Source organism: Anarhichas minor, unplaced genomic scaffold (genome assembly GCF_050575085.1).
Source record: "Anarhichas minor isolate MPS153535 unplaced genomic scaffold, ASM5057508v1 ptg000010l, whole genome shotgun sequence".
Taxonomy (NCBI): Eukaryota; Metazoa; Chordata; class Actinopteri; order Perciformes; family Anarhichadidae; genus Anarhichas; species Anarhichas minor.
Genome location: NW_027466456.1, coordinates 10,737,681 through 10,751,506, shown reverse-complemented (window position 1 = coordinate 10,751,506; position 13,826 = coordinate 10,737,681). Strand labels below are relative to the sequence as shown.

General features: G+C 42.2%; 1 protein-coding gene across 1 annotated transcript; it reads right to left on the bottom strand.

Annotated features, from left to right (window-relative positions):
- Positions 1-4,090: 4,090 nt before the first annotated feature.
- b3gnt7 (UDP-GlcNAc:betaGal beta-1,3-N-acetylglucosaminyltransferase 7) lies at positions 4,091-13,243 on the bottom strand. Its single transcript, XM_076087599.1, has 2 exons — positions 13,152-13,243; positions 4,091-6,122 (listed from the first exon to the last, which is right to left on the bottom strand). The coding sequence occupies exons 1-2, from the start codon at positions 13,241-13,243 to the stop codon at positions 4,868-4,870; spliced, it is 1,347 nt and encodes a 448-aa protein (XP_075943714.1). The 3' UTR covers positions 4,091-4,867.
- Between the last annotated feature and the right edge of the window lie 583 nt (positions 13,244-13,826).

The following is a 13,826-nucleotide window of genomic DNA, read 5'->3' as shown; positions in this document are numbered from 1 at the left end:
ATGTCTATATACAGGTTAAACTGGTACTATAAAATCTTGGTCTTCATCTTGTATTCCTGATCAAAAACAACAGGCCTTAGTGTGACTATCGGAGCTGCTGGGCAGGTCTCGCGTCTGACGCTACCAGACGGGGGGGCGGCAGCAGTATGCTGTCATCCCTCGGTCCTAGTAGCTGAACAGGGATCTTTGTTCGTGAAGGTGCCTGGGCAGGAGGCACTGATGATGGCACCACTGAATACCTCCATTTAGAGATGTGTTGCACAGTGACAGAGGTCATGTCAGCTGTCTGGTATCCCCTGTGTGCTTTCTCTTCTATTGCTGAGTTTACCTCTCTTTTTGTTCAGCTCATCTCATGTTTTATAGTTTCTGTCCGGTTTCTTCTTCTTGTTTTGCCTATTTAACATATCTAGCTGCAATTGTCTAATCGTAATTCATAGTGACCATATTAAGGAGATGCTCTGTTAAAAGAAGCTCTTTTTTTCATCATAATAGAAGCTGTGGGAGATAATATGACTGAGGTAATGATACAGCAAATTTGCCTTATAATTATAATTTATGTTATGTCAGACATGAAACTTTATTGAATGAAGCTTTGACGCTAAGTCACCCGGGCACTGCGAGGAGGAAAGAGGACAAAGACTGATGCTTTCTCATTTGTTTAGTAGCTGATCTAATAGGACCCTCTTTAAATGGGAGTATACAGCGCAGAGTCCTCACAATGGATCTTTGTCAAGTACATGGTGTCCTATAGCACAGATGTACGACCAAGTCGCCTCGGCCTCTCTTCCAGTGTAACACGGGGAGTCAGGGACTGCACTCTCTTTATCAGCTGAGTGGATATGCACATAATTCATCTACTTTACAAACACTTCCATTGTTTCCAGCATGCCCATTCTTGCAGATGGGGACGAAATAGTGGAAGTTAGATCAAAAGGGACCTTTATGTAGCCTCATGTTGTGCCAGTATTTTAATCTCAAACAAGCCTCACAAAGCCTCAGTTGTTTGCAAAATATATTGTCGAATACCATGGAATCTGACGTTTACAGTGATGATTACAGACATACAGGCATACCAGTGATGACCTCTCGGTTTTGGCCGATGAGATGATGTATTGCCTTACTGTGCTGACTCAATGGTTCAGTATGAGGAAGTCACATGTAAACACAGCCTACATTTACATGCCTTTGACATTTAAAACATATTTTTGCATTGACATCTTATAGCAGCTCGCCATTGCAGGTGAGCTATTGGTTGTCACATGGTGTACACACACCTTCGGACAGACTCGGAGCTAACTGTGCCCCCGTTTCCAGTCTTTTTGCTAAGCTAAGCTAACCGGCTGCTAGCTCCAACTACAGATTTACTTTAAAGACTCTCGGCAAGATAACAAATGCACGTGCTTTCCCAAAATGTCCCAACGATTATTTTAAGTGGGTGAAGGTGTTTCCCCGTTTCATTGTGCTAAGCTGACCTAAGAGGCTGCTTGCTGTAGCTTTGAATTTAGCAAACAGAAAGAGTGATATCCATCTTATCATCGTACCATCTTAATCTTGGCAAGTGAACAAGTGTATTTCCTAAAATATCAAACGTATTAGGATTGTTTTCAAGCATTATACTCTATATTGGTCACAACCTTATTCATTTGTAGTGAACGATATCAGTTTCCGCTCAGCCTCTCATTCCCCCATGTCTCATACACCGTTTTCTACTGTTTGTTTAGTTCTGCAAGCTGTTGCTGTTTTTGCATGCCTGTTTGCTTTTTGAAAATAACATGATCCTATCCTCCAGACAGCCATTGGTTGTTATTTGTTTCTCTACAAGACAAAGGTCCACTTGAAATTTGATGATTTAAATAATCCACCCACTAAACTATACTAGACAATTGGATGTAAAATCACATTTGGTGATCTGGAACACTGTGTTTTGTAAAGTGATCAGCAGCAATATAATTACATTAAATACAGTTCACATGATTTGTAATAGCTGAGATAACATGCAGGGCCTAAATGAGATGTTCTGTGATGCCTGAGCTGACAGAGAAGCTCCCGTCAGTAGCCTGTAAACTCAGGAATGTTCTTTTTAATTTCAACATTGATGGCGCTCCAAGAGGCCTTTGAAGAAAATAGAGGGCTAGTGTGAAAGCCTGCAGCTCCTTCCAGCCAACTCCCTTTGACCACGCTGACATCAAAAGCTTCCTCCAATTAGTGTCGGCAAACAATCGGCTCCTGGTCTGCAGGCCGGTTGGAAAGCTGAGTGTGGGCTCACATTCAGTCAAATATCCTCACTAGAGTGGGACATTTACACTAGATGACAGTACAATTTGGCTGGTGGTTGACAAGTTAATTCTTCCAGCCACATAGTCAGCGTTTTTTGGGCTGGGAAAATAAAATCAGAATTCGCCCCACGACAATACAGCAGCAATTGTGTGTCCTTTAATGTAACTCTCTGTTACTGGCACATCTTTTGGCTGTGGGTTTCAGGTTCCTCTCTACTTACAGGTTTTCCAGACAGAGCTTTGAGGAAGTGGGTGAGACACACACACACACACATACAGTACACGCTTTTTTGTTTTGTTTTAATGAGTTTACCTACAGTGGCACTACACTCAACTGTTAACTGACATTCATAGTGCACAATATCTGGGAAGAATGTCCTTTTATCAAACAAACAAAAAGTTCTTAAGCTGCCACAAGTTGCAATCCAATTTCAAAATAAAAGTACAATTTGGTTCCTTCTCACGAAGGGAAACACCTGTTTCTTTGAAGAATTCACTTCCACCAATAAATTACTTGTCACCCCAAATTTCACACCCTTATGTCGCCAGTATCTTTACCCCCAGGACCCAGAAAAACAGAGGAAATCTGACCAATTGGCTTACAGCTGCTAATAATACAAGTACCCGAATGCTTGCTATTGCTTCTGCCCCTTGTTCTGATTAATTAAAGTCAATTAAACCTCAATGGAAACGTAATCTTTGACAGTGAACGATGTGGCCGACCACACTGGTGAATGAAAGCTGCAATAATAGAGATGATTAAGCACATTTTCTTAGATAGGTTTACTCCATATCCTTTGTTCATTGTGTTTAACGCAGGACAGATTAACGACATGAATCTTCTTCAGCTATGCTTCTGTGTTGGCAATTGCACCCCTCATGGAACACAATATTCAGAGAAGTTCCAGTTTCTATACGGTTTTCTTGTTTTTGTCCAGGAAGAGATTGTGAGGAACAACAGAAAGGTATTTGTTTTGTTTTGCCCCTCTTTGTCTTTTTTGGGCCAACTTAAAGCTCTAAACAATATCTTCACTGTTCCCTGCAGTATCAGTCTGAGCAGCTTTGCTCGGTATACTTAACATAAACGGAGCATGTACAGTTGCTTTCTGAATTTCAGTACAAAATAGACTGTGGGTAGAAAATAAATATTTCCCATCCCCAAAATAAAAGATTTGTGTCACGTTTCAAAAAGGATGTTCCGCGAACTTTCTAATGCAGCAGCCTTTTATATTGAAACATTGTAGGAATTACGGAAGTGAAGCTCTTTAACTTCTTCTCCCAGGCAGAGAGAGAACACGCAACACACGTGTGGCCTAAGTTGCTGAACATTGATGAAATGAACATTACGTGTCTTGTTTTGAGTACACCATTATTACCGTATGACTGTTTGAGCATATTATGCTTTCTTGACTGCTTAGTTGCGTAACTGATAACCACACGTCAACACTGGACACTATTGTTGGAACACCTGATGTGGATTTTCACATAGACGTTCGATGCTGATAACGGCCAAACACAAAAGCAACCGATCCGGGACAGAGTTTCAAAGACAAATGTACTGTCAAGAATTTTATTTACAAATGACATTGGATGTACATTTTTATTTTCATGTATTTACATTACCTCGACATAATCATCACCCGCCACATCCACAACATTCAGCTATATGATCATTGAACATCCCATTAATATGCTCACCTGACGCTTTGAATTAAATACCCCCATCCCACATTTGCCCCCTTTTATTGGGGATTAAATTAACATGTCATATACTCGTACCAGCAATAGTTTTAATTCACAGTGTCATTGTTTTTTTTCCAGTCGTGTTGAAGTGGTAGATGTCCAGATCAAGTCAGTCACATCCCCGCCCCCCAAAAAAATGCCTCTACGTAACAAAAGTGATTCAAATCTTACTTCCATGTACTGCGTATGAAGATAATGGTTACACTTAGAGTAGAATAGGTGACCAGTGATGAAATCTAAATATTTGTTTGGCCCGAATCGATGAGGTAGAGAGAGTTGTTTCATTCTCTTACTCGATGTGAGGCCACTGCAGCATGCCATACTGCCCCGAGTCAAGGCAATGTGCAATGTGTGAAACTATGTAACACATAGAACAAACCCAAGATGGAGGCTAGGCAGCATGTGCAGTGGCTTTTGAACCCAACACTTCGGCGCACCAACTAACAGTAACTGCCCTTTTATTTTCAAATTTAATAAACCAAACATAATTTCCCTCCAATTTAAATGCACATTATGCTCCAAACACAAATACATATTCATGGTTCTGTTTGCTAATGATCTTCATAATAATTTAGTACCCCACATTTTTGAAGTGTATTCACATTAATGGTCTCCTTAACATTGTTGTCTCTGAATCTGCGTGCTGACAGTGTGAGTTCTTCAAAATGACAATATAAATACACAATTCTACAACTTTTACAAACTGTATAATTTACTTCACTTTTGAGAAAACGCTTCCAAAAAAACAGCAACATTTACATATTGTCTATGGTCCCTCTCCACATAAAGGAGGGTTTACCGGGCCTCTCATGCATCCTCGTATCCACAGAGGTACGGCTCAGCTCAAGCTATAGGAGCTCCACTTTCTGCGAGCAGACAAGGTCACTGTTGACCAGATTCCACATGTGCATGAGGTCCGACGGGAGCAGCTTGTGCACCACGATCATGCTCTTAAAGAAACAAGGTTCTCGGTTCAACTTGCTGCTCTTATTTTTCACCAAGCCGAACGTCTTAAAGGCGTTGTGTTTTACAGGAGTGACCTGAAGCACCTCCAGACACATGCCCAAGAAGACGTCATCGATGGGGTAGAGCTCCAGGGTGTCTGCCACCAAGTGAAGCCTCCTTGCCAGGGTCCCATCCATCAGAAAACCCCCTCCACCAGCATATGGAGGGTAGTGTGTCTTATGATATAGAGCCTGGGGGATGTAGTATTTGTTTCCCTTGTTACGAATGGGCTTAGCCTTGAAAATCACATCCCCCACAAACAGGTCCGTTGGACTGTTGCTGCCTTCTAGAAACTCAAAGATGTTCTCCACGCTGACAAAGACGTCATCGTCCCCCTTGAAGACAAAGCGTACACTGGGGCAGTACGTGTGGAACCACTTGAGGAAGTGAGTCTCCTTAAGTGTGAGGTTGAAAAAGCTATCCAGGAAGTCCCACTGGAGGATATCCCTGTAGATGTAGTCCTCGTACTCCACTAGCTTCTGGTGGTGCACACTCTCTGCCACACTGGAGGGTTTACCAAGAAGGAAGAGGAGCTTTATTTTTTTGCCGTCAACCACCTGCTCTTTGCCCCAGGTTTTTCGGATGACCTCCCTTCGGTCATGCTGGGTGGCCACGGATTTTACTACCATGAGCAAATACACATCCCCTGTGCACTTCTCTGGGTGGTTGAGGAGCATGGGAAAGTAGCGGCAGTGTCGATAAAGCATGAACTGCTTGAAATTGTCCTCCAGGCCTGTGAACCACTCCTGACTTGAGAAGTTGAGGTTGGAGGTACAGTTGGAGCTGGTTACATCCCAGGTTCTGGCTCTGCTGTCCTCGGTGATCCTGGGCTTCTGCGTTTTGGCCCAAGCTTTAGGCACTGGCTGGCGTTTGCTAGCCTTCCAGAAGCTTTTCATCCCCAGGAACGGGTGACTTTTGCCTTCCGAAGCAGCTCCATGCTCCGCTCCCCCGGAGGCTTCCATGCGAGCCAGCCTCTCAAGTTGGAAGGGAGCCCCTATATTGATACTTCCTCTCTGGACAACAGTCAGCGCCACCACAGCCAGAAAGAACATGACACTCGCCCTCTTGTACACCCTCCAGCGATCTCTGTTGATCCTCCTGGGGAAAGACAAATATCACAGAGGCCAGTCAGATTCAGCAAATTCAATTATCAAACTCAAATACCTACTGATAGACGGAAAGCTAAATACGAAATCGTACTAATACCATGTTGGACCGTTTTGATCGAGTTCATATACATTTATGTATATTGAGAAGTCATTTAGTTCGTCAAACAATGACCTCTGCCAGACATTGAAACATGGGATCAAACATTAGTAAAGGAAGTGGTTTTGTTAATAGATTTTTTTTTTTTTTAATCTCTAAACCAATATCACTGCGATAGGTTTAGGAGCAGATAAAACACCAGAATTTTGTTTTTTTCAGTGGACATGCATCTGTCTCAAAGAGTTGGAACAATAAACTGTTAAAACCAAAATCAATAAAAAAGGTATAAAAATATAGAGGAAAAACAATACCTGCTGTTTCATGTACAGCCAGCAAAGAGGGAAAGATTGTCATCACAATAGGTTCCCACACGTTAACATGATATATATATATATATTTGCTGTTCTTTGTAAAGCCACGGCAAAGCAAGTAATTAGGAAAGGTTGACATTGTACTATGATCGCTCTGTGCTTTCCCTGTAACTACTTTTTTGCATGCACTGTGTTACATAATAAGACAGTCAAATGTGAATGTTACCTCCTTACATGTTGTAATGGCCTTGCCATCGTTTGCTCTAAAACAAATGACATGCAGCAGAGGTATGTTGTCCCCTTTAGTTTTTAATGTGAAGTATCACTTGTCACTTTCCATCAAACCAGTGTCACTTCTGGAAGAATATGTGGAAGTTACTTAGAAAGCGTAGGAACCCCCTGGAGCTTCTCACATTTCTAACGTGTCATGTCAGGACCCCAGAGACACTCCCAGGGGGCCAAGAAGGAGAGCCGCCCCCCAAATAACTAAAAACAAGACAAATCCTGAATAATTCTGGAACCACATTAACGGCTCATTATTCTGTTCTTTACTTCTTTTTTGTGTGTGCTAAAATAAGCTCTTTAATTGAGGTAAAATAGCGCTCACTTAATGTACAGAAGCACTTTCTTAAGTTAGAATCTTAATGAGTGACTTCAGGAGTTTGACGATTTGTAGTTTATGCCTTAGCGATCCAAGAGAGGATGGACTCTGAAATAAGCATGCTGTGAAATTGTTCATCTTGCCTACAATGATGAAGACGCCACTTACATTTTCTCGTGTGATTTCGATGATCTGAGACTGTTGATTGGAGACAATAAACCAACAAAAAAAAAACACGATTATGGAGCCCGGAATCGCTTGAGTTTATGTCGCTTCGGCTGTTGGACAAATTGATAAAAAAGTCCCTTCCATCGAAAAAAGTCTTGTTGATATGTTGATAGAGAGGAGCGGAGAGAGTGCCTGTGATGCAGATGCAGATGCGCGCGGTGTGGTCTGTGCTGCTGAGGACTGCCCTCACTCCTGCCGAAGTCCGTCTTGTTAAAGGCAAGGCTGCAGTTACGCAGAGATCACATACACGTACAGGATGTGGCGAGGAGCGAATAGGGAGGAAACGCACAAAGGATTTAGTGAACATGCACGTGCACGTGCTCCACCATATACTATTCCCCATGACAGAGTCAACATTGCATTTCTTTAGTTTCTCCTGCATCAGTAGGAGTCGGATTTTCCCGTCTCAGTGGGATTATTATGCATCCTGGATCATTGGTTTGGTGACATTTATGTGTAAACGCAGCATCGAGGTGGATCTATTTTGAATCACGTTATATAGAGCTAATAGTTTATTCTATAACAATGTACCATATTGTAAAATATTCTGCAGTATATGAAGTGGCATAAAATGCAAATATTCAAGTAAAGAACGTGCTTAAGTAGAGTACCTGAGTTACGCACTAAGATACTCGCTGTTAAAAACTCACCCTACTTCTCCAGAGATGCTCAGATATCAATAAATCAAGAATTTAACTTAAAACTGATTACATAAGAGAAAACTTTGTTATTTTCATTCAGTGTGCCAGAGGTGAATAAAGACCTTTATAAGAACCAGCATTTAAAAAAATAGAAGATATATATCCATGAAACAAGCGGAAACTACGTCTCCTGTGAACATGGAAGTTCAAATAGAAAATCTGCAGTATTTGACGAGTTGGGAATGAGAATGTGTTGCAGCAGCAGACATACAGTGGGGGCCAAAACAGAGCAAAAAAAAGGAGAGGTATTCAGGTAATGTTCCTTTGTGTGTCTTGGATGTGTGGGTGGACAGTTGTTTGCTACCACGTTCGCCATACAAAACGATATAAGCAGAGATATGGTGATGGTTTTTCTGCCCTCAAGTGGCCCCGGTTTGACTGATACAGCTTTAATAAGTGAAGGTAAAGATATGAACTGACCAAGCCACCTCAAATGAAAAACTCTTATTTCAATGTGTTTTACAAATGAAACGGACACAATATAGGAATACGTATTCAAATAAATAATAAGGAAGGAATGGTGTCAAAAGTATGTACTTGCACAATGGAAACTTAAGGAAGTGGAATTGTGAAATTTCTTAGGTTTATACCGTTGGCCAGGAACAGCCTAGATAACTAACAGAGCCGCAATGATTCACTTAATTATTGGTGATATTATTATACTGCGAGCTTTCCGGTATGCTACTGACGTCAGCAAGAGGTCCTGGTGTTAAGGAGCAAACACCACGGGTCTTTATCAGCTCCCCGGCCTTTCACAGACATTGTGTAACAAAGGATTTCAAATACTTGACGGCCTATAAAAGTGACACGTCATTTGATGTGTCACTTTTATAGCCAGGTTGTTGGAAATAGTTGTCAAGACAAGTTCCGGTTTTTGATGAATGCATTCCTGCAACACGACTTACAGATCTTATCTATTTACTGGAAATCAAAAGCAAGACCAAGTTTGGCTTTCTCTTACAATCTGAGAAATCACACCAAAATATGAGTAATGCACTGTAAACAAATAGTGTTGATGTTTGATCTTCAAACTGGTGATGGGTGAATGGCGGATTGCACAGAGGTCACCACCACAAACGCACTTAACCCTTGTTGTGGCAAACTGTACTCTTCCACCTCTTTATGGTCTGGGGAAAGAACAACACAATGTCTCTCTGAGCTTCAAAACAGGATTTTTTTCAATCCGAACACAGCTGCGATCCAAATTTTCTCCTTCCTCTCCTCCTCTCTCCATTTCCTGGATCCAACCAGCCATCCTTCTCAGGGCCATGTGCATCCTGTTGCCTGCTGGCGGTGTTTTTTTTTTTTTTCCCGTTTTGGTTGTTTTTTTCCCTCTCTGTGGATTCAGGCTCTGCAAGTGCTGCAGAGGAGTGAGATGGTGATGGATACCACGGTCCCTCATCTTTCCCTTGGCTGGAAAGGCAGCGTTTGTCGCTGATTGTCTAACAGAGGCATCAGCCAAGGAAAACTAAGTCCTAAGAGCACAGTGAGTCAATTTCACATGTGGCTGGTGTCAGGATATGACCAAGTAACTGCAGTTTTGTTGATTTTCATGTTAAAGTTTAAATTTCTCTTCTATAAGTTGAGCTTCCTTGACAAATGTCAAAACTCCATGATATGACAGTTTTCAACTGCAACTGCATTTTATCATTAAAAAAAGGATTGTTCTCAAAACGCTTGTCAAAAGATCAAAACCAAACTATAAGAAGGTTAATGATTACCAAAGTCTATACGAGTGTTCCCTATCTCACGAAACCTTAACATCTCACGATAAATGATAATGGATTCGATGGTTTTTGCAAGTATGAGGAAGTCAAGGTGGGCCGGAGGGTCAGGGGTGGTAAGAAAAATAGACTGTTACGAAGAAACGGAAAACCTTGCCGCTTCTTCTGGCTCAGAGGAAGTCTATGCTAATCCTTTGTTGGGTTTAACACACCTGGGGGACTTGGGTGAAGATTCCCCTTTGGTCTGCCCGACTCTTGTCAAGAGCCTGACTGGGATGAACGAGCCTCAGAAAGTTCACGTGTCCCTCCTCCTTTAGATAAGTGAGGGGCCCTGGCTGCTAACTCCGCAGTCGCCATGAAAGAATTTACTGCTGGGGAAGAAGACGTGGCTTGAGGGGATCTTTTTCTTCCCCCTCGCTCTTTTCCACTCAGCCGTCAACTGCGGATCTCCGTCTCTGAAAAGGCTGATCGAACAAAGGCGATGTGATAAGGCTGTGTTATGAATGTCCCTGTCAGCTTTGGCTATAGATAAACACCAGCCCCCTCTTTAAAGAACCAGAGGCCCCTATGGGTTAAAAAACAAACTTTAATAAGGCCATCAGCACCTAGCTACAAAAGGCAATCTGAAATACTCAAAAATTCACTCAAAAATTTAATTAATTAATGCAGAATTCTTGCTGATTTTGCCAACTAAAGTTCCTGGCTTTGAACGTGCTGACACACCTTAATTAGTTTCAAATACATTACTGATTTAGGCCTGAAGAGTCCCTTATGCAAAGTCACAAGAAAGATATGAATGATTTACATGATGCTATTTTGGGAAACCTGGTATGTTCACTCGGTGATTGGCATCTTGCAGCATCAAAACAATTTGAGAAATTGACGAAATAATCTTAACTCCCATTTACTCACTATAGGTAGAGCTCATTTCTCGGGGTCCACATCAGCTGAGGTCGTTTTGTCAATTTCTGTTTTCAGGGTCAAGTATGAACTATCAAGCCTAGCCTCAACCCGAGTCTGGTGTCTTCTTCGTTTGCTTGTAAGCTCACTGATTACTGCTACCTGAGGCTGGAAGGCTGAAAACACCCGTAGGAACCTGACGGTTGGTGAGAACCGCAGTTGAAGCAAAGATGCTCAACAACAAAGACGACGCATCAGAAGCTCTGCCAATGGTTTGAAATGGTATACACTTCCTGTCCCCTAAACTGCGTGTTCGCCTCCCCCCGTCCCCCCACCTTGTCTGAAAAAAATGCCATTTTGGTGTCAGGATGTTCAGAGGATATGTGGCTTATGAAAAATATTTACTTCGGTGGCTATGGGGCAAAAGAATCAATACTAATATGTGTTACTTCTCCCATTTTGAGTTAATAGGCTCAGGACCTGCAGCTACTATCCTATGGGGCATAATCCATGTGACACAGATACAGAAAACTGACAGCGCCGCCTCCTTTCTGAATGGTCTCTGAGTTGAGTTTAGATTATTAACTGTTGTTTTCAATTTAGAGAATCAACTGCCACGCTTAATTCTCGAAACGTTGGCGTCGTCACGGACAATAAACCCTCGGTGCCTGTAGGAAATCCCAGAGGAAAGCAACCAGCGTGGCTTGCTGTTAAGCCGATGCAGCTGTCATCTGTGACAGTGATTAATCTGTTATCCCCTTCCTGTTCAATAATCAACAGCCTTAGACGGACATTTACTGTTTCCCATAAAGCACGCAAACCCCACAGTTCAGGTTTGTTCGAGTGTGTGCACACAGAGAAAGTGTACGCGCATTCATGCTAAAAGTTAATGGATATAGTTTGTGAGGACATTCCTGAGAAGGTCAGAAATGTAAAAGGTGAATTCCAAATAAGCTTTAGTCTTTGGTCTGTTTGATGAGAACCCTCTTTAACTTTGACAAAAGCTTGTTTTTGAACATATCCAAAGCTCTGACAAGAATGCCTTCTGTCGATATGTAATGATGTCTTTTTAATGAACCTGGAAGGAAAGACACACAGCTTCAAGTGTTTACGACAAAAGGGAAGCTGTGGGGGTCACCTCTATCTATCCGTTCAAAAGGACCAGTCAAGAGGAAACGGGAGGTTCAGGAGACAGAGACGCTGAAACGCTGTCATTTGTTGGTTGGCGTCACGTTTTATCAGTGGAGCACATGGCTGTCTACTGACAAACAAATCTGAAATGGGTGCCACTGATCCTGATGACAGTTAGGGCTCTTCAGTAGAGGATGCTCCTGTTGTTGAAGACTTGTCTTCAAAAAAAAAAAAAAAAAAAAAATCCCGAACTGGGTCTTAGTTTTGTAGCTTTGGTCAACATTATGAGCACATTTTCTCACCAGATTATTTGTAGAGATACAAGGATGTGGTCAGTTTTCTCAACATAGCTTTAAAGGAAATGCAGAACAAGGTCCTAAACGAGTCTCCAGGTCACTGAAACACTTTTAAAGTAAAGTCAAAGTAGAAGGTTTTATTACATAGTCCTGCTGTGCAAATTTAAAAAGCTGTTTTGGTTCAAAATTGTCCCATTGCATTTGCTGATAATGCAAATCGAAATCCACTTTTGTTTGCAATTTCAAATGTAACATGGCTAAAGTTGGGATTTGTTTGTCTGACAGCACATGATGCTCATTCTAATGAGCTCTGTTGTAAAGCCGTGAGGTGGGCAGTTGCTTCCTCAGATGAGTAAATTGGTATGATGACCAAAGGGAGTGATTGCCGAAACTACAAAGACCCAAGTTTTAAAAAGCAGAAATAAAGAAACCCCAAAGACGTGAAAATCTTCATTGTGTTCCTGGATAATCACTGCCAGTTTTACCTGCAAGAGGGCACCCATTAAACCATGTTCCTCCAACTCAATTTGTAGTTGTTCAATGCTATGACAGATTTGTTACGGATTGAATTGATTAAAGACATTCATTTAGGAATATGCAACATATGAGCACAAAATGACAAGGCTTCCCCTTCAAGACAGGCTCTCAAGATGCGGTAACACGGAAAGACCCTGTGAAATACCCTTACCATGTCAACTTTCAATCAAATCAACCAAAAGACAAAAGGGAACCTGGGACCTTTCAGGGCTCTTGGAGTTCTAGGATCATGTGGCACAGTTGCTGACTCTGCCTTGTTTATAATCCAGCCTTGATAACAATACAATTGCTTTACAGCCTTTTAAAGCTGGAATGGTGTACCAGATACGCCATGGGGTTGAACTGTGTTTCCCTGCACTCGCTGGAAATATCTTCAGTGTTATAAAAGCCATAACTGTTTGATGATTTTTCCATATCTGTAAGCCCTATCCCGAGTCGTTATCCACATTTTGTTTTGATAGATTGCAGCAGCTTCCTCTCCGTCGCCGTTACAGCTGGACAGCAGCAGCGTGGCTGGAGCTCAGGGTCACATGGCCACCTGCTACAAGTGCGTCACTCCTCATGTGCGGCCTGTTTCCTCGCATTGTGCTGCTGCTCACCGGCAACGTCCACAGTGTTAATCGCTGAACATGTCATGACTCAGGGGACCACGCGTGGAAGTTAGAAAGACTAGCGATACATCAATCCCGCAGCCTTTACATATATCTGTGTGTTATTAAGTAAAGTCCTGGCTAGGTGTTAACATCTTAATCACAGGAACATAACTAGTTACTTGTGATATACAGTGCGTCTTTTAGTAGGGCATCTGTTTGAAGATGGTCCTTTTACACAGCAGACATTTGGACTTGTCATAACAGGAAAAGCACAGTTGTTACTAATGACATTAACGGGTTTAACATTAACCCATTCAAGTGTCTCAGTAAGTCATGACAGTGTGACAGTGATCCAGCATGCACAATACCAGGAGCCTGAAACGGAAGCAGCTCAGTGGAATTTGTCTATCATTCATTTCATTATTTACACCTGTGCGTATCCTTCTGCGTTTTATTTTGAGAGTCAGCACTGATGACACCCATAGAGGGGGGGGGGGGGGGGGGGGGGGCGATGTTCCCCCTGGCGACACCAGGGGGAACATCGCCTGGGGGAACACCAGGAGGGCAACAGTCA